This window comes from Apteryx rowi, unplaced genomic scaffold (assembly GCF_003343035.1).
Source record: "Apteryx rowi isolate R43461 unplaced genomic scaffold, aptRow1 scaffold_261, whole genome shotgun sequence".
NCBI lineage: Eukaryota > Metazoa > Chordata > Aves > Apterygiformes > Apterygidae > Apteryx > Apteryx rowi.
In genome coordinates, this window is record NW_020448986.1 from 267,785 (window position 1) to 286,194 (window position 18,410).

Here is an 18,410-nt window from a genome sequence, read left to right on the forward strand (position 1 = left end):
GCTACGCGAGGCAGGGAGCCATCCCGCCCCGCCCCGCCCCGCCCGGACACGTGACGCGGCGGCAGCGCGCCGACGGGCACCAGCGCGGCTGGTAAACAGCCGTTGGCGGGTGGCCCGGCGCCGCTCCCCGCCCGCCCGCCGAGGGGGCTCCTGGGAGCCGTAGTTCGCCGCCGCACGGAAGGAACTACAAGTTCCCCAAAAGGAAGGCTGCAGCCGTGCGCATCGGCCTATGAGCGATGTGGGGAGGCGGAGCTTTTCCGTGGTCTGCTTCTATTCGGCAGCGGGAGGGGTCCTAGAGCCAATGAGAAGCGAGCGCGAGAGGCGAGGGCGGTTGAAGCAGGATCAGAGGAGCGGAGCCGGCGTTGCCATAGGAACGCGGGACGCCGCTCCGCGCAGGCGGGCCGGGGCCGGGGCCGGGGCCGCGCAGGTAGCGACCGGGCCGGGCCGGGCCGGGCTGGGGCGGCGGGCCGCGACGGCGGGCCGGCCCCGGGGCCTTGCGTGGCCCTGCCGGACTGGAGGGACAGCAGCGGCCGGGGGGGGAGGTCGGGCCGCGACGCGGGGCCACCTGAGCCCCGTTCGAGGCGGCTGGGGGGACAGGCCGGGGCGGCCCCGGGTGCTGGCGGCCTTCCTGCTCGTGGGGCCTCCTGCGGGGCACCTCCCGCGCGAGGAAATGGCTTCAGCGCCCCCGAGGTCTTTCCGTGTGCTCCTCGGGCTGGTCTCGGTGCCGCCCAGCTTTAAGCCCAGTGGAAGAGCCCGCGTGTCCTGCGCGGGGCTGTTCTGCCTAGCTGGCCGTCAGCCCGCGCAGCTCCCCGGCTGGGAGGAGGAAGGGGCAGGGCCTTGGTGGCAGCCTGCTGTCTGCTATGCTATAGCCCACAGCGAGGCTTCGTGCGATGAAATGTCCTTGGTCAGAGGATGAAGAAGCAGTTTGCCAGAAATGCTGGAAAAAACATTTTTCAAAAACAGTATTGCGGAGCTCAGAAATTACACGCTGTCAAGATAGCTTGGTTAACACGTTATTTATTGTGACTGCTCCTCAGACCCTGTGTTAACATACAGCCTAGCCATGCCAAAGGCAGCCAGGTAAGTATTTTCCTTAGTTCTGTACAAATGTGTCAGGAAACAACAGCCCTTACAGGGTTTACAAACAAGTGGGGAACTACAGACTTCAGTTAAAAAGACTTTTTTGGACTTCTTAGTCCACATTAGTATTATACAATATTTTTTTTTAAAAGGGTGTGGTTGGGCATAGATCATGTGAAACTGGGATTAAATTCCTGTTGTAGGTTTCCTAACAGTAGTTTACAGCCAATAATGAAACAGGCACAGAAAGGTGCATTGTCTTAGCTACATTGTGACATAAGAAATAATGAAATCTAGGACTGTTTATTGATTTGTTCACTCTTTTACATTCCATGTGTTGTTTTTCTTTTCTTTTCCAAAAATAACTATTCAAGCCATGCAATATGATATTTGGGTTGAGCACTTTTCATCTCGTTAACTTCATTTCTGTTATTATCACCGTGTCTGGGGGTGATTATTTATGAGTTCAAAATGATGTCTAAATCTCTAATAGGAAAGAAGCTGGTCCTAGCTTTTTTGTCCTTCTGTAATTTTCACTGTAGAGAGTCTAATAAGGATTCATATTGGTCAATAAAGCTCTTCAAGTTAAATTATTTCATTGGTTTATGTTATTCAATCTGAAAAATTCTTAAATGAAAGACAAAAACGTGGCAGTCTGCAATATGCTAGAATCCTAGAAAGACAAAAATGTATTAAGAAATATCTTGGGACATGAGGAGGGGTATAAGTTAAAATTGCCAAGTCTTCATAAATAGTTGCTTTTGGAAAAAATAGTACAGAATTCTCCCCTGAAACCAAATACTGAATTTAACTGTTGGTTACGTAATTTGACACGGAAGCAGTTACAGTCCCATAACTAGTGGTGCAATGTACTATGCTTCCACTAGATGACACTCAGTTCAACAAATAACTCTTTTAACCTCCTACTGTTCAAACCGGGGAATTCCTTTTTTTTTTTCCTCAGGTGGGGCTTGACTGTTGCCACACATTTCTCCCGAGGTTAGTGCTGATGTGTCCTTATTACAGTCTCCTGCCCCCTCTCAAACCTTAGCGCTGCCTCCCCACTGCCACGCTTTCCTGCAGCATCATGATAGGGCATTTGCCAGTGTCTTCTTGGAGCAGAAGTTTATCAGCTTGGGCTCCAAACAGTGCTGTGCATCAACTTCTATGCATCATCCTTAATATTGGCATGTTCCATGTAATTGAGAATCTTGGTTTGAGGAACTATTCAAAGATGCTGAAGCCTTAGCTACCTATATATTTCACCATTTTATGGATTTTTTTTTTTCACCAGATGATAGCTGTTAGAGGTCTAAACACACTTTAAAATACATTTAAGAATACTGAAGAAAACAGAAAAGGAATAATCACTAGGAAGAAGCTTTCCTTTCTCCCCACATATGAAGCTTCATGTTTTTAATGTTCTACTTATGCCATCTATATTTTAGCTATAAAGTCGATTCAGTTTCACTTTCATGCTCTTGACCGAATGCCAGTTGATCAGCTGGTACAGAGTGTGTTTTACCATCTGTCCAACAATAAAATGAGATTTATTTTCACTTTTAGTTTTAGATCTGCAATTTCAAGATGTCTGTGTCTGTACAATAGGGTGGGTTAAACCAGGATGTGTGAAAGTGAGTCCTTAATGATTTACAGTACTCCTTAGAGTCCTTAGTCATTGCCAGATGTTTACATACCTGAATGTTGTGGTAAGCCAAAGAATTTACCAGAATATTCTGTATTTCATGCAAAAAGCAATAAAAAGTAGACCTTAGATTGCTTTATGAAATAGATTTTAAAGGCACAGCTTTATAAGAGGACCTTTTAGGCTAAGGGAAGTCCAAGAGAGATCTTAAGGGAAGAGGAATTAAAAGAAATGGTCCTCCAGGAGAGGCTGTAGAAGGAAAACGTATTTCACTTTGACAGTTAGAAATAAGTACAGAACAAGATCAGACAGCTTCAGATACCCAAAGGATATAAACATTAGTTAGTCTGCTTGGGCAGGATTAAGGTCATCCATTTGCCATACTTGTAATGAAGAAATAATGCAACTTCACTACTCAGTAAGAAGAGGCTGCCCTGCGGGAGCGTTCTTCGTGCTGGAATTATGTTCATGCTGATGTTTCTACCTGCAGATGCAAGAACATTTCCTTTCAATTAACCATCCAGAGTTAGGGCAAGATTTACCATGCACATGGCTAGTTACTTCTTAGTGGTTTTTCATATCATAAAGCTCAAGATTTTTGGTATCAGGATTTTTCTGTGAGCTTTATTTAAAAGTCTTATGTGTTTCTGTTATGAAATATTTGTATTACATTATTTAAATTCATTTTGTTTGTATTGTAAATAACATTTTTCAGTAATGTTTTTCTGGAACTACTCCCTTGAGCCTTCTTAAGTTCTTAAGTCGTGTCTAGGGCTCAATGGGTAGCAAACCTTGTTTTTTCTTAGTTTTCCTCTCTGTATTCTAGTGTGTGTGTGTGTAGTGATGGTAACGGTTCCTTCTCTGAGGTAGCAGAGCGAGGTTGTCTCCAGAACACACAGTGGTTTGGATTTTAGGGTTTTTTTTGTTTGTCATGCTATCAGAAAATTTCTGAGGCAAGCAAGTTCCTCACAGAAACCAAGTCAAAAGGGAAGTGGCAAATCTTAACATTCAATTCCTCCATGTCTTAGCCACATCTAAATAGAATTGCAGCAGACAAAGCCGAAGTGTACGTGTAGCCCAGGGTGATCCCATCCCAAATAGCAAATACTTCCTGCAAACAGATGGAAACAATGGACCTTACAATAGAAATTGTTAAGCAACATAACTGTGCAATGTGGTGTCATTTCCCCAAAGTAGTTATCTATGAAGCTGTACTGTCTATCTAATCAAACAATCTGTTCTGAATTATGTGGATATCATAATACCCAACTGTATACCATGTCATTTCAATTATCATTTAGTGTTGGCATGGCTTTGTAGTTTAAAGACACAACCCACCAGGCTGAAACACAAGGCTCTGCCTAGTTAAAACAGAAGTTCTGCTACTTAAAAGGTGGCTTATATGTTACTTTGGATCAATTTATCTTTTGGAAAGAAGCATTAGGACATAATCATCTCTCCCCTTCTCTTCTCCTAAAAGAGGATATGGTAGAACTGGAAAAAACGAGAAGGTTGAGAAGGACAGTAAAAGGTAGAGAAAGGCTTTCATGCCCGTAACAGCTAGGTACCTTGGGATTTGTCAGCCTAGCAAAAGGGCTGACAAATGAGGATACAAGGATACAATGCTAGAAAACACTTGGTGGCAGAGAAAGGGCTTGATTGCTCAGTGGCTCTTCCAGTACAAGAACTAGGTGGCATCAAAGGAAGCTGATGGGAGCCAGATTCAAAGCAAACAAACCAAAAGAACTGGTTATTCACATCATGCAGAGAGGAGTAAAATGAGGAACTCCCTTTCTCCAGATTGTGTGGGTACTGAAAGTTTTCCAGGAGCTCCAGGGGAGAATGGACAAGTTCGGGGAAGTATCACTCTGCTGAAGTTGGGGTATACTTTTACTCCTCCCCAGTTTGGCTGCAAGTATGCTGAGGTAGATTGGCTTTAGGTCTGGCTAGATATTGCCATTCTGATGTTCTAACTAAATTACATAACTTTTTTTTCTAACTAATTCAGTGTAAAAAGCTAAATTAGTCATCTTGTTTTCAGAGTTGTTTTTATTTGGATAAGATTTGTGTGCTGGAGGTAGCCTGAAAATAGGGATAAACATCCTGTACCATGTGCAGACTTCAGCTGAGACGTTGTTCGTTGCCTCCCTGCCCTGGGTGCTGCCTCTGCTGCCTGCCAGCAGAGCAGATGGGAATACGTTAACTAACTTCCGGCAAAATTAGCCAGTTCAGCTCAGATCATTGATTTAAATTCTTCAGGCTTCCTTACTTGATTTTGCCCGAGAAAGTAATCATAAAACTGTTCTGGCAGATCAGTGTTGGGGGAGAAGGAAGGCATCATCTCCGGCCAAAGCTGGAAATAATATACAGCTGTGAGATGTAACATTTGCTACTGAAACAGCTGGATATGGATAAGTTTGCATCAATTGAACTAACCTGGCCTAATGGAAACGGATCAGTTTTGTGTGGTAACAAAGAATGAGTGAGGGAATATATTAAGGAATTTATCATTTCCATCAGGAAGGAAAGTGGCATACTCGTCAATGTATAATGAATGTATTATCTGTAAATCCAGTCGTGAGCCTATGTCTAATATTAGCAAGTAGCTACTTCCATGAGTGTTTGCGCCGAAGCTAATCAGACTACTTGCACAAGTAACTGCTTCTTGTTTTAAGTGGCTGGCCACTTGCTGGCCTGGTGTTATCTGGCCTGGTGTTATCAGACTGAAATTATAAATTACCTTAAATGTACATTCGTAAGAAAGTTAATAATATATAATAATAAACAGGGCATTATTTTAGCATATAGTCTTCAGCATCCATCAGTTTTTACCTCCAGCAATAACAGTGTAAATAATATAATATTATTCTAACAATGGGTCCATGCTTTTAACTCCGTGGCAACAACAGAGAGAGTTAATGTGCTTCATGATTTTTTTTACATTGTGCTCGATTTAAAAAAAAAAAGCATATTCAACTTGAGCTTGAAGGATAAAACTGGGTGACTGGTAATTTTAGCAAAATGTTACTGACACTTTTCTGAACCTGAATCTTTTTCTATTTAATTTTATAAATGAAGGGATTAAGTTAAAGGGATTCATCAGTCTACATTAACGAAATTCCCTTAACGTACAGTTTCCCCAGTGAGATTTCTATAAATCTGGTATCTTCTTAATTAGTCTAGATGATGGATCTTCATACATGGAGCTGAATCTTTTCATATTCAGAATGAAATTTTACTATTTTTTGCAATTCTCAGTCTGGAAAGAGCCAGTGCAGCTGAGAATGAGCTAGCTGGATTCTGCGCTGGCTTGTGTATTAACACTGCTGTTTGCTAGAGAGGCGCTCAAGGAAGGATGGTGGAGGTAGTCTCAGGAGCCTGAGCTCAGGCTTTATGGCTGTCCTGAAGCTGTTTCACACGGTGGTTCGCCACCTGGTTTGACTTGGCTTCCAAAGCTGACTTGTACTTCCCTCTCTCTGCAGTTCTGGGTCAGAGCAAGGCCTTGGGGTTTTTTTTTTTTGCAGCTCTACAGTTTGAAAACATCCATATTTGTTGAACTATTATGTAAATGTAGAAATAATTTCATTTCTATCTGAATTAGACTGTTTATTTACCAGATACAGCAAAAAAATACAATTTTTCCCTTTTGCTTTTTGACCTTTATATATCTAATTTCTTATAAGCTGGTCTTTAATTATATAGTAGGTAACTGAAGATTGTTAAGCTTAGTGTCACATCTGGTACATATCTCTTGCCATAGTACCACTTGTTAATATTTTGAAACGGCAACTCTGTTCCCTTCCTTCCCCGGCAGGAGTGGAGACCGGTGCTTACCACACAAGTTACGGCTTCTCACGCTTTTCCTCCATCTCACTTGTCACTGTCTGTCTCTTCTCTTACCGTTCTAATATAAGCTGTTCAGATTCAGAGGGTTGCTTTTGTTTGGTTTATGCCCAGCACTTTGGAGTCTTAGAGGAGGATTCTTTTGTATGATTGTACTGCAGAGAATTGTAGCTCAGGTATTTTTTTGACTGGTGTCAACTGCATGTTTCACACACAAGTATCAACAGAAACGCCTACACCCATGAACTTCTCAGTTTTTGGCACTGTTCTGCTTAGAACTTCTTCCACTGTGCTTTTTCCTCCTTCTAAATTCCTCCGATATGTTTAGAGGCACAAGCAAAACAGCGGCAGCCGTGAACATGAAATACATATTCCAAAACGTTCAGCAGCTCTTTATAGATGAAAAATAATTCTATTTATAAATGTGTATACATGTTTATGTACAGTATTTCAGAGTTTATTTCTTGGCCTCTATGCTGTTTACAGTTGTTTCACAATGTTTTGACTCTTCCAGGAGAGATCATGAAATTGCTTTTTTTTCCATAAGCAAATACAGCTGCTGAAATCTCTCTAAAAGTCAAAATGTTCTTGAAGGAATTCCAAACAGCACTGAAGAAAGTCGTAAGCTTACCAGTCTAAGTTTCACTACCTTCACAGACAACAGTGACTCTTCAAAAGGCGGATACACAAAATATAACCTTTTTACATCCATTTTCCCCACCGTAATTGGAAAAATAAATTATATTTTTCTTAATTGTCACCCTTATGGCTTTGAAGTATGAAGTAACCCTGGTTGTTTCATAGGAGAAATCTGACGTATGCTATCTGAAATATTCTGATGTGTTCTCTATTTTACTACCGATTTTGTTGTGAACAAAGGGGAGTCAAAATTAAGAGTTGCATTTTAAAAGAGAAAAGTCTCCCATATACTATGTGAAAGGCTGAAAAGACATCAAGACTAGCTAATTTGATGGGAGTTCTATATCTTTGGCAACTGATACAGGTTTTATGGTGACTTTGCACTATAGCAGAATACAAAGTTCTCTGCCTAGTGATTACTCCAGAAAGATCTGCTGCTGCCAGGTGTACACTTGCAGAAGTTAGTAATCTTCCTCCTAAAATCTTGAGCTAAAACACTGTGATCCTTAGGGAAGTTGCCCATTCATTGCATTTAAGGTCAACTTTAGTGAATTTATGAAGGACTTCTTGAATCCTTCCATGTATGTCCTCCCTGCAGTTTCCTCTCTATGTATTTTACTCTACAAATACACTATGGCCTCACAATCTTATTATGTTGTGGCAAAATTTCTGTGTGCTGCACAAGTCATTCTTCCCCTCTCTTCCCTCTGTAAAATGCTCCGTGCCTTTCTTGCATGTTCTCTTCAATCATTCCATATCTCTTACATCTCCTGAAATGTTTGCCTCTTGTTTTGTGCTGCCATCATGTAAAATGCATTTTTAACATTTAAATTTAACATTTAAAATGCATTTGAATATACAAAGCTCTAAAGATATTGTTGTGCCAGAAGATGTTTTTGGCAGCTATTAATCAGCTCTTTGATATAATGACAATTACTGACCTGTTTGGCATTGCCGTGTCTTATCAGGATGCCAGGAGCTTTGTGTCCCCTTGTATTCCACCTCCCTTTTCCCCATCCCACTTCCCCATTTTCACACACCTCAGAGAAGTCTGATGACTGATAGATTTTTAAAACTTAGCTGCTCAAAGCCCTGACAAACTTGATCTAGCTTCGAAGTTAGCCCTGCTCTGTGTAGACTGAATTAGATGACTCCAGAGGTCTCTTCTAGCCTAAATCCTTCTATAATTCAATGCCTGTTCTTTAAGAAATATTGTGTTCAACATTCTCTAACATTTACAAAATGATAACATAACCGAGTATTAGAGGATTTTTATAATATTCATGCAACAATAGAATGATAGTATAGCCTCTTATAAGTCTGTCATGAAGTTATAATCTATCTTGCTCACACTGTAACTTCTGTTGCTTGAATATGGGTCTCGCATGTTAATGTTTTATTTCTCTTCACCACATAATTTATCTTGAATAGTCATATATATCCCAGGATCTGATTAACGGAATTTTGGTATCTTTGTTACTTCCTAGAATTTCAGAAAATGAGTCAAGCTGGTGAAGAAAGCTCTTCCAGTGACACAGAATTGGAAGTTGAAAAGGAGGAACCTCTCTCTGCTCTGGCTCCAACAGTTTATACTCACGATGAAGGATCCATTGATATAACAGCAAGTCCTGCATTTCAGTGTTTAGACGAGGTACCATGTAGCCTTTCTCTGTCTTTAGCACTGCATATTGTGTCAAAATCAATTAATGTGAAATATATATTTCATTGTTAATAATTGAAGGTTGTTGCCATATGCTATCTATAGCATCCTTTTTTTCCCTCTCTAATTCTTAGGTGATAAGAATGTTTTGTGAAGCAAAAGCATGCACAGGGCATATATATCTTGCTGGGGATGATGTGCTTAAGAGATATCCATGTTATTTCCTTCGGAGAACATGGCCTTGAGGGAGTGAGAATAGAGGAATCTTGTTTTTGTAGTATTCTAGCTGTAGAGGCAATTGCGTGATAGTTTTTAGAAAGGCTGAATAGCTGCAGGAAAAATCCAAGCTAAATGGCTTCTGAAGCACTAATCATTGAAGAGATCTTTTGGAAACTAGTTTCTTTTGCAGAATTTTCTGAATTAAGGAAACTTTTGGAATAACAAAACTCTTTCAGAATTTAAAATATTAATACAGCAGTAAACAGTGTAATGATTTGATGGAGGTTTAACTTGTTAATAAGTATATCTTGGACTAAAAATTGTGAGAGGTTTGGGGGTTTTGCTTTTTTTACATCTTATTTTATTTACCACAGTAAAATTACAGTATCATCTGCATTCACTAAAGCAGTATAGAATCTTCATGTTGCAAACAGCACACATTAGTAAAAAGAACCTTAAACAATCAGAAGAAATACAGAGTAATATAGTATGTGCAGCTTTTCCAAATGCCTAATTCAATTCAGAGAAATCGCTTAATCTTAGTATTTGATCTCTGTTGGAAGTAGTAAAACCAGACAGCATCATTTGCATCTCATGCACTGCAAAGCATCATTTGTGCATTTCAAGAAAGTGAGTTTGCCTAACTAGTTCATATGGATCCATTTTAATTAAGATAAAACTAAACTGTAGCAAAGTTCAATGAAGGGAGTTGGGAGAAGTAAAGGAAAAGTTACAGATGAAACAGTAGTTTCATCAGCTGTTCCAGTTTGCATTAGTTTATGATCAACTTGATTCCAAAACATAATGCTTTATATAAGAATGTAATTCCTATGGAAGGTAAAAATGTATGCATTTACTTAAAATCAGGTCCTAATGATGGTATTTTTTTAAATAGAATAATAAAGAAAAGTTTGGTAAAATATAGAATTGAAAAAGGACTCTCTTCAGTTGGAATTAACTAGAAACCTAATCTGTCTTTTCATTTTCACAAAGTTGCACAAATGTTAAGATTCAAATATTAAATATTCACATATAATATTAAATTTTTTATCCAAGAGACGTAAATACAGAAAAATCATCATTTTATATTTTAAAACAATTTGGGTAGAACCTCAATGGGATTCTACACAATAGATTCCATACTATGGAATTATCGTGTTCATGTTATGTTTCATAGTACTTTTCTTAAGAGCTTGGTTGTTTTTATATGAAAAAGAATGCCGGAGGTTGTCATTTTGCAAAACACTGTTGTTGAAAGAAGGTTTGTTGTGATGTATAAATACTAGAGCAATGTATTTGCTAATGTAGGCAGTATTCATTAAAAGAGGGATATCGTTTGTGGTCCACCCCAATTCCAGCAGACACATATGTTGCCATCTGCTGTACCAGCAATTTAAAAATTAAGCCACATCACTTTGTTCGTTTTATCAGTAGAAAACACCTGGCAGGACCTTGTTATGATCTTCCTTGGGTGACTCTCTTAGGCCGCATCAGGAGGCTACTTAGGCTGGATGTGCAGCTGGCACAAATGATGGACTATGCTGGTGTACTCAGCCAGGGAGGTTTTTACTTTAAATAATTGAATTCTAAAAAAAAAAAACAAAAAAGCCACCCCATTTAGCCTACAAAACCACATTTCATGTACATATACAAACCCCCCTATTTTGTAACACCTGTTACATGGAAAAAAATCTTTTTGAATTTGCAAACTTTGGACTCAAAAGTTAGAAAATTCCAGATTTCACATTGCTTTGGGCAATCTTAACAAGCGGTCTGTTAAATTACATGGTCATGCACAGTTTTTTGCATGGAACCCGGCTCACTTGGTGCACCAGATTTGACAATCATCAGTGAATAAGCAGATACTTGTTCTTTTCATTCTTCAATCTGTAGCCTTACCTGCTGCAAATTATTTCAGATGCCAGAGAAAGAGGTATATGTTTCCTCCACATCCTTTAGAGTCAGAGGGTTTATTTTCCTAGTTTGCAGGGGATAGAGAGAAACTTAGGGAAAAAATGTCAGGTGCTCAATTGGTATGGTCAGACCTGATTGTTTTATAGAACACTGGCATTATACAGTTTGCATTTGTTCCATCATCTCTTTATGAAATTATGAAGATGTAACACTGGAAGAGACCTCAAGAGATCATCTAATTCAAAACTTCATGCTGAAGTAGATTCTCTGCAGATATTTGTCTAACTTGTTCATTAAAATCTCCACTGATGGAGATTCTACAACCACTTTCACATATCCTTTTCCAACATTTCATGATCATTAGAGTTAAAAAGTTTTTTCTAAAGCCCAGTTTAAATTTCCTTTGTAGTGAATTATGCTGCTTTCTTCTTGCCTTTCCCACGGTGGCAATGGAGAGCAGTTAATCCCTGCCCTCTTTGTAATAAATATGTATATCTCTTATATCTGATGTAGACCCAAGTACTTCAAACTTTCTTCATACTTCATGTTTTCTTAAAGTTCTTACTATTTTAGTTGCTTTCCCCTGGACTCTCTCCAGCTTAGATCTGCTAAATCAGTTTGGCAGTCCAGCTCTCTCTCTGCCTTGGACATAAGATGAAAATAGGACTGCCCCTTTCCTATCCTGCAGTTAGATCATATTCAACATAGCATGAAGCAACACCTTCAACCTCTCTTGTGCTTTCAAGTGAGGTATACAGGAGGGAGAGAGCTTCTCACTTTTCATTGGGTGCCCGTATATGGTACGCCAACAGCTTCCAGTATTGTAGTCACAAAAGAAACCCCTTCCCCTTAGTCCAGGGCAGCTGCAAAAGTCCACAGCACGTAAACTCCCAAGGTTTCACCTTACAGAAATCCTCCAATCTACTGAAAGTCCTGGAAGTATAGAAACTACATTTTGGGGAGTTCCCCCCACCAGGTACTTGCATACTTTTTCTATTGACTTTCAGTTGTGGTGGAATTTTTGGTATGTCAACAAGAAGCTTGAAAAAAAAACCAACAACTAAATGATATAACAGTCTAAAAGACATTCTACTTTTCTGTTTTGTTTTCGTTCTTTTTAATCATGGGGAAAACATTTTCTAGCCTCGTTCTAGAAAATGGCCAGGTCATTTGGCTTATTTTTTTTCCCCTCTCTTCCCCCCTCCCAAATCTTTCCAAGGAGGTTATTCTGCATATACAGTTTAAGGCCAACTTGCTTAACTCTGATAACATCATAAGCCATTAATGGGAAATATAGGGTAATCTTGGTATTAAAAATTGTTCCCAACTTGGAAAAATACTTGCAGTAGAAAACCAAAGTAAGTAATTTGCATAAGATTTCATAATGAGCTTTCTATCATTTGTCATTAATTTTTTTTTTTTAAGGGAACTAGTTGACTCATTTATTCTTACTATAATTTTTAACAGTTAGTACTTGTGCTTTATGAGTCAATTGGGCATTTCATCCCCTATTCACATTTCTGCTCTTCCACTGACACAACTTTGTTTTTCTTTGTTGAACTTTATACACAAATCAGAAATGAATATATGACTTAGGTCACCATAGAGGTTGCTGCGTTGCTACTGGTTTCAGCCTCCTGGAATAGCTTTCAAGAATTTTCCACTGAAACAGAATCATATTGTCTCTGGTTTACTGGCTAGTCATTTATAGTAGCAAATACTTACTGGAAGGGACACCTTTTAGTATTTTAAGATTTATCTGAGACTAGATATAGTCCTCCTGGCAGTAAACCTTCCATTCAAACCAGTCTTGATTATCTCAGGTAAATAGCAAAATAGTAGATAGTTGAAAAAGTCTCTTCTTCATTTTTAATAACACATGGTAACATTGTTCAGCCTTGTTGGGGTTGGTAAAAATGTTAAAAAGGGGATGGATGTTTGAACAACAGCCACTCAGTCCATAGTGACTTGCTTCTTTTCAGAAAGTGTTTTTATTTATTACCAAGATGACATCAACCTAACTCAGAGCTTCCACTGCTATTGATTAGAGAACTATCATACATTCACAAAATGAACTTTCCACCTCTTGTAGCCTTTGTTGTTATGAAATAAAGATCCTTGCTCTAACACTTCTAACTGAATTTCTTGTCTAATGAATCTTTCCTGACATCCTATTTTCTTCAAGTGTGAGTGATGAGAAATAAATCAATGTGGATGATGTTAATTACTTTTAATAAAAAAACTGCATAGTCTGGTATCTGTTATGATGAAATAAATATATTACTTGGGTAAATGCTATATTAAGATACAATAGTCTATGTTGCTGTCATTTTGAATTCTAGACCATGCCTTCTTGTGCCTTCTAGACCATGTATATGCAATTTGATTCTAAAAAAACCCTGTAAAACAAATTATATTGAATTTTATTAGATGTGCATTATCTAAACGTTAAGAGATATCAATAATTATATAAAATGAATATTCTACTAGCAACTTGCTACAGCAAAATGGTCTAATATATACTTGTCCTTTGCATGCAAATTTGTTTTTTTCCAATAGGTGGTATGATAAAAGATTTTACTTATTTCTGTACAACTTTCTGCCTTTATCTTTAGATCATCCTTACTGCAACACTAATATTACTGCTAAAACATCACTGAAAATACTGAAATTGCCATCTGAAAAAAAATACAGAACATGACATGAAACTAGATTAAATGCTCAAGATGACTAGATTAGGCAGAATGAAAATAAAAAAAAGGCTGGTGAACAAATCACCTCCTGCCCACTCTAATTCCATTTGCCCTTCCCTGCACTGCAGTAGTGTTTTTTTCCCTGTGAATACTCAAGTTGTTCTTTCCTTCCCTCCATCTGATCTAGTCTTTCTCCTTTAATGGGAACATAAACAAATGAAAAATAGATCGGTTGTCATAACAATACTGTAGATGTTCAGTTTGTAATCTATTTATATTCCTCAAATGCTTTTCTGCTGCTTAATCTTTCTGTTACCCAAATTGCAATTAAAAGGATAGCATGATCCCAGACACTAAAAAGAGCCCTACTCAAATATCTTTCCAATCTGAGAGTGAGTCATCAACAACCATGCTCCAGGAACAGTTTTCCATCCACTATATCTTTGCAAGATTTCAAAGATTTGATAAAGTTGATGAATTGCTCACAAAACCTACTAGTTCATCTTTTTGATTCAATTGACTATCCAAAATTTAGGATTCTTCAGGTTCTTTCAGTTAGGATGAGAAATTAATTATGGAGCCAAGTATCTTTTTTATATAAATACATATTCTGTTGAGTAAATCCTGGTCATTTATAAATTATGTACAAACTCCTGCTTTTCCAAAAAAAGAGGAGAAATCAAATATTAGGAGGGTAGCCTTCCCCAATTCCAGGTCTTTTTCAGTTAATGATAGGCCAGCAGTTCTTGCTAGACTTTATTCAAGAATGACATCTCTGAGCTTTTCTGTGTGGTGCTTTTTCTTTCTCTTCTTTCTGTGGATATGTTCTTGGGTTAGAAAGACAGTTGTTGCTTCTCTCAAATGTATACATCTATTTCCAAACCAATACTGAGAAAAACATTCAACAACTTTTATCTTGTATGTCTCTCTGTCTCAGGTGGGCACTACTAGGGAGCTTTTTGTTCCAATAAAATACCTTACTTCTGAGGAAAAGGTGCTTTACTATCTGCCAGTTTCAGTGAGCTGATACCTTGTTTGGTAGGTACCATGGTAATACCCTTCTGCTAACAAACATTGCCCATTTAGGTGCTAAATCTGAACCTGGAGAAGAATGAACTCTGTTGAGCAACTTCTCTGAACCATTTACTACAGACTGGTGTACTTCATACCCTACGAAGTTAACATGCACTGTGCACCCTGTTTGAAGCCAGCACCAAATCTTTCATTTGTGCCACTTTTTTTGATTGAAATTGTCACTGTTGCTGACATTTTTGTCAATGTCCGAGCATCCTACTTTGACCACCCAGGAGGAAGCAGAAAGAACATCTCACAACACCCTCAGTAGGCTGGTGACTAAAGAATATTTTTCATCACTATTTTGAATCTTGTGATCTTTCTGAGATTAGTGAACCTCTTAGTCGATGGCCAAAAACAGTGAACTGCTAATAAAAATGTTAACCACAATCCTGGTTTTAGTAGAAACATAGAGCAAAGTCTCAGTGGGATTACTCTTTTCTAGCTCAAAATGATAGATGAGATGGGCTTATTAAAGAAGAACAATATAGTGACAAAGACCTCTCAAGCAAATTTTACTTCTCCTGCTCTGAAGCTGATTCATGTAGGTCTGTTAGCTGGAAGCGCTTTAAAATCAGGGAATGATGCATCTGTGCAGGGTTTGAATGGGGTGTAAGGGGGAAAAGGCAATTACTTTTCATTTTTCCCTTTTTTTCTTAAGCTTCTATGCTGCAGGAAAGAAGAGAAAGTCACTTCAGGTTTGGCTACATCTTTCAAATATAAATGCTAAGAATCAGTATTTTATTTATTTCTCAGATGGCATTTTGACATGCCACTCTAGAAGATATAGACTTTTATGATTTTTTTTGCTAACAAACTGTTTTTTAATTCTCTCCTTACTTAGATTAAGTGATAGGTGTAACCAACTTTCCTTTATTTAAGAAAATGTTTATATAACTCTTCAAAGGAAAATTTTATAGAAAAGCTAACTTGGTAGACTAAGAAATGGGGTTTTTTTAATATAAGAGGACAAATTTAAACATCTGAAAATTTAAAATAATCTCTGTTAGCTACACGTACTGTACTGTGCTTACTAGTCTTATCAAATACAATCATCAGTGTCTTCTTGCATGGTAACCATAACAGTGAATGTGTTTCAGTACTCTGAAGATGTGTATATGCTCTATCAAAGCTGTAAAAATTTTAACCCAGCTGTTGGATGTAAATGACATTTTCAAACTGAAGCTGATCCTGGCACACTCCGCATGTTACATGCTTTAAAGTCTCCTGGCACAACAAGAAAGCTATATAAATATGTTGGCACAGATAGGAGACAGATGTTGCCTCCACAGGCACCCAGAGGAATCTAACTGCTAATTAAATTAAAAATTTTTTTTTTACTTTGTTGACATGGTCGCTTGAGGAGTCAGCTAGGGACAACAATGTGCCTGTAAGCGAGTCTGTGTTTTATTGTAGCAGCTTTCAGCAAGTCACCCAATATTTGAATAGTGAAGATTAAACTCTGATTAGTGGTTGTGATAGAAAAGTTGCTTGTTCTGACTGGTGACAGCTCCTATTAAAAGGTGTAAAGCAGTGGGGAGAATTTACAGATGCAAAATTGCCTCGGGGCTGGGTGGGAACAGAGCCAGTGTAATAGACTTTGTACTGAGAGATTGTTTTTCCCGCTAGCAGGTGAGACTGTGAGTAGACAAAGGCAGGAAGCTGTTGAATCTATGCAGATGACCCCAAAGCAGGCAGTGTTTCTGTTAATTTCTAAAAAGCTCATTTGAAAGCAGCTACCGTTTCTGATGTGGTGCTTCTCCTCTGCCATCATAGAGTCAAGCGCAGGTTTGGTGTGGGGACGCAGAGGAAGCCCAGCTCCCTAAAGCTGTGCGGCCCGGAGAAGGAATAGCCTTTAATTGCAGTACCTTCTTGCATTTGGATCTTTCCTTATGGATTTCCAAGACTCACAAGACTTCAAAAGACAAGCAAGTTACTGTCTTATGTTCCCAAGCTATCTCCCTCTTCCCCTTTTCTCACCTGAAATATGCATCCAAGAGCTGATATTCCAAAACAGGACAAACTGTGCTGAAACTGTGAGTCTGTCTGTCCTTGGCATCCATTGTTTTTACTGGCATAGCTGTGTGGTGAGGAAGCCAGAGCAACGTTAACTGAACGTGTGTTTGGGACTTATATGACTATTGCAATCATTTTGTTTCTGTGCATAATGCAGGCCAGAAACCTTTCATCAGTTAATGTTTGTTTACATGAGAATTTAATCGTAGAATAAAAATGTCCTGTGATGGAGAATCATCTGTTCTACAGATCTGGTTACCTTAAATGTTAAAAATGTGAATTATTTCTAGTTTACTTACTCTTAAAATTTCTGTCCAAATACTACTTAATGAACAAGCTTTAAAGAACTGTGGAAGGAAGAATCCTTTATCTTTGATTAGCTCTTAGAGACTGAGCTGCAGAGGGACATTTATAGTCTGTCCAAGTAGAGAGATGAGAATTTCTGTTTCTCAGAGTAGATCCTACTTCTCTATAAAAGCCATTGACTCAGCAATAATACTCAGCAATAAGTGTGTAAAACATGCTTATTTTCTACTGTGAAATTCTAAGTGTTAGCATGCTATTTGGGTAGGCGTGTAATGCTAATTAGACTTACGTTTTGTCTTGATTGCACAAAGATAATTCAGTAATAGGGTGTTGTCTTTTTTTCCAGTTATTGATTATTTTCCAGACAGATTCTTGTTTTATTGATATATTGATTCATATGCTCTTCCTGTGACTTGTGTTATGGTTGGATTTGACACATCATCTTAAAACATTGTTTTCTGTTTCTAGTTAACATTGAGGGTTGTGGCCAAATTCACTTCTGGCAGAAGTACTTATAACTCCATAAAAGTTTTGTTAAAGCTGTGAATGAAACGTAACACTTTAAGTGGAATGTTCACAGTTAGCAGGGCCTATAGAAATGCTCTTGCTTAGCCATTTTTCTTTGAAACTTATGTGAATTTCTTCCAGCCCTTATAAGATATATTACTTTCATCTCCCAAAAAAAGAAGACAGAAGACATTTGTAAAAATATATTTCAGATCTCTTTTTTGGTAGGCCAATATTTGCTTCTGATTGTCTCTTTTTTTCTCTATGGAAACTTAAACTTTTAAACAACATCCTCGCTGTTTTGATTTTTCTGTGACATGTCATAGAAGCTAGGGAAATTTGGCTTGTATTTTTCTTAAAAAGATAGGTTGTGGTTTAGTTTATAAGCACAGTGTTCTAGGTGTGGTTTTGAGAACCATCTTAACTTCCTTTGAAAATATCACATAAATGCAAATATTTATTTTCCACCAAAGTGTCAAACCACCTGTTGCAGAACTGTTGTTCTCAACTTGATCTCTTAAATAGATGTCTGAGCTGACTGCAGTGTTTCTCCAGAAAGACCATTAAGGAAAGCCTTTCCCTGAGCTGATACCGACTGATATTTCCATGGAAAAGTGCAGATAAAATCTTTGTTAAAAATCAGTGTTTTCAAACCTTATTTTTCATTTCTTCTGTGTTTTTTTTTTTGTTTTGTTTTTTTTGGTCGCTGTTTAAACCATGCACGGAAAGCCAAGAAATTACAGTCTGCTTGGCAGATCACATTCAACAGATGGAGTTGTGCCTTTATTTTTTGGAAAAATCCCATAGGAATTTT

The 18,410-nt window shown here is 38.4% G+C and overlaps 1 protein-coding gene across 1 annotated transcript in view; it reads left to right on the top strand.

The window, feature by feature from the left end:
- The first annotated feature begins 607 nt into the window (after positions 1-607).
- CCDC146 (coiled-coil domain containing 146) overlaps positions 608-18,410 on the top strand; it is a 91,137-nt gene continuing 73,334 nt past the window's right edge. The window contains exons 1-2 of the mRNA XM_026067738.1: positions 608-2,079; positions 8,695-8,858. Coding sequence (XP_025923523.1) covers positions 1,968-2,079; positions 8,695-8,858 — 276 coding nt within the window. The 5' untranslated portion in view covers positions 608-1,967. The remainder of the gene's footprint in view (positions 2,080-8,694; positions 8,859-18,410) is intronic.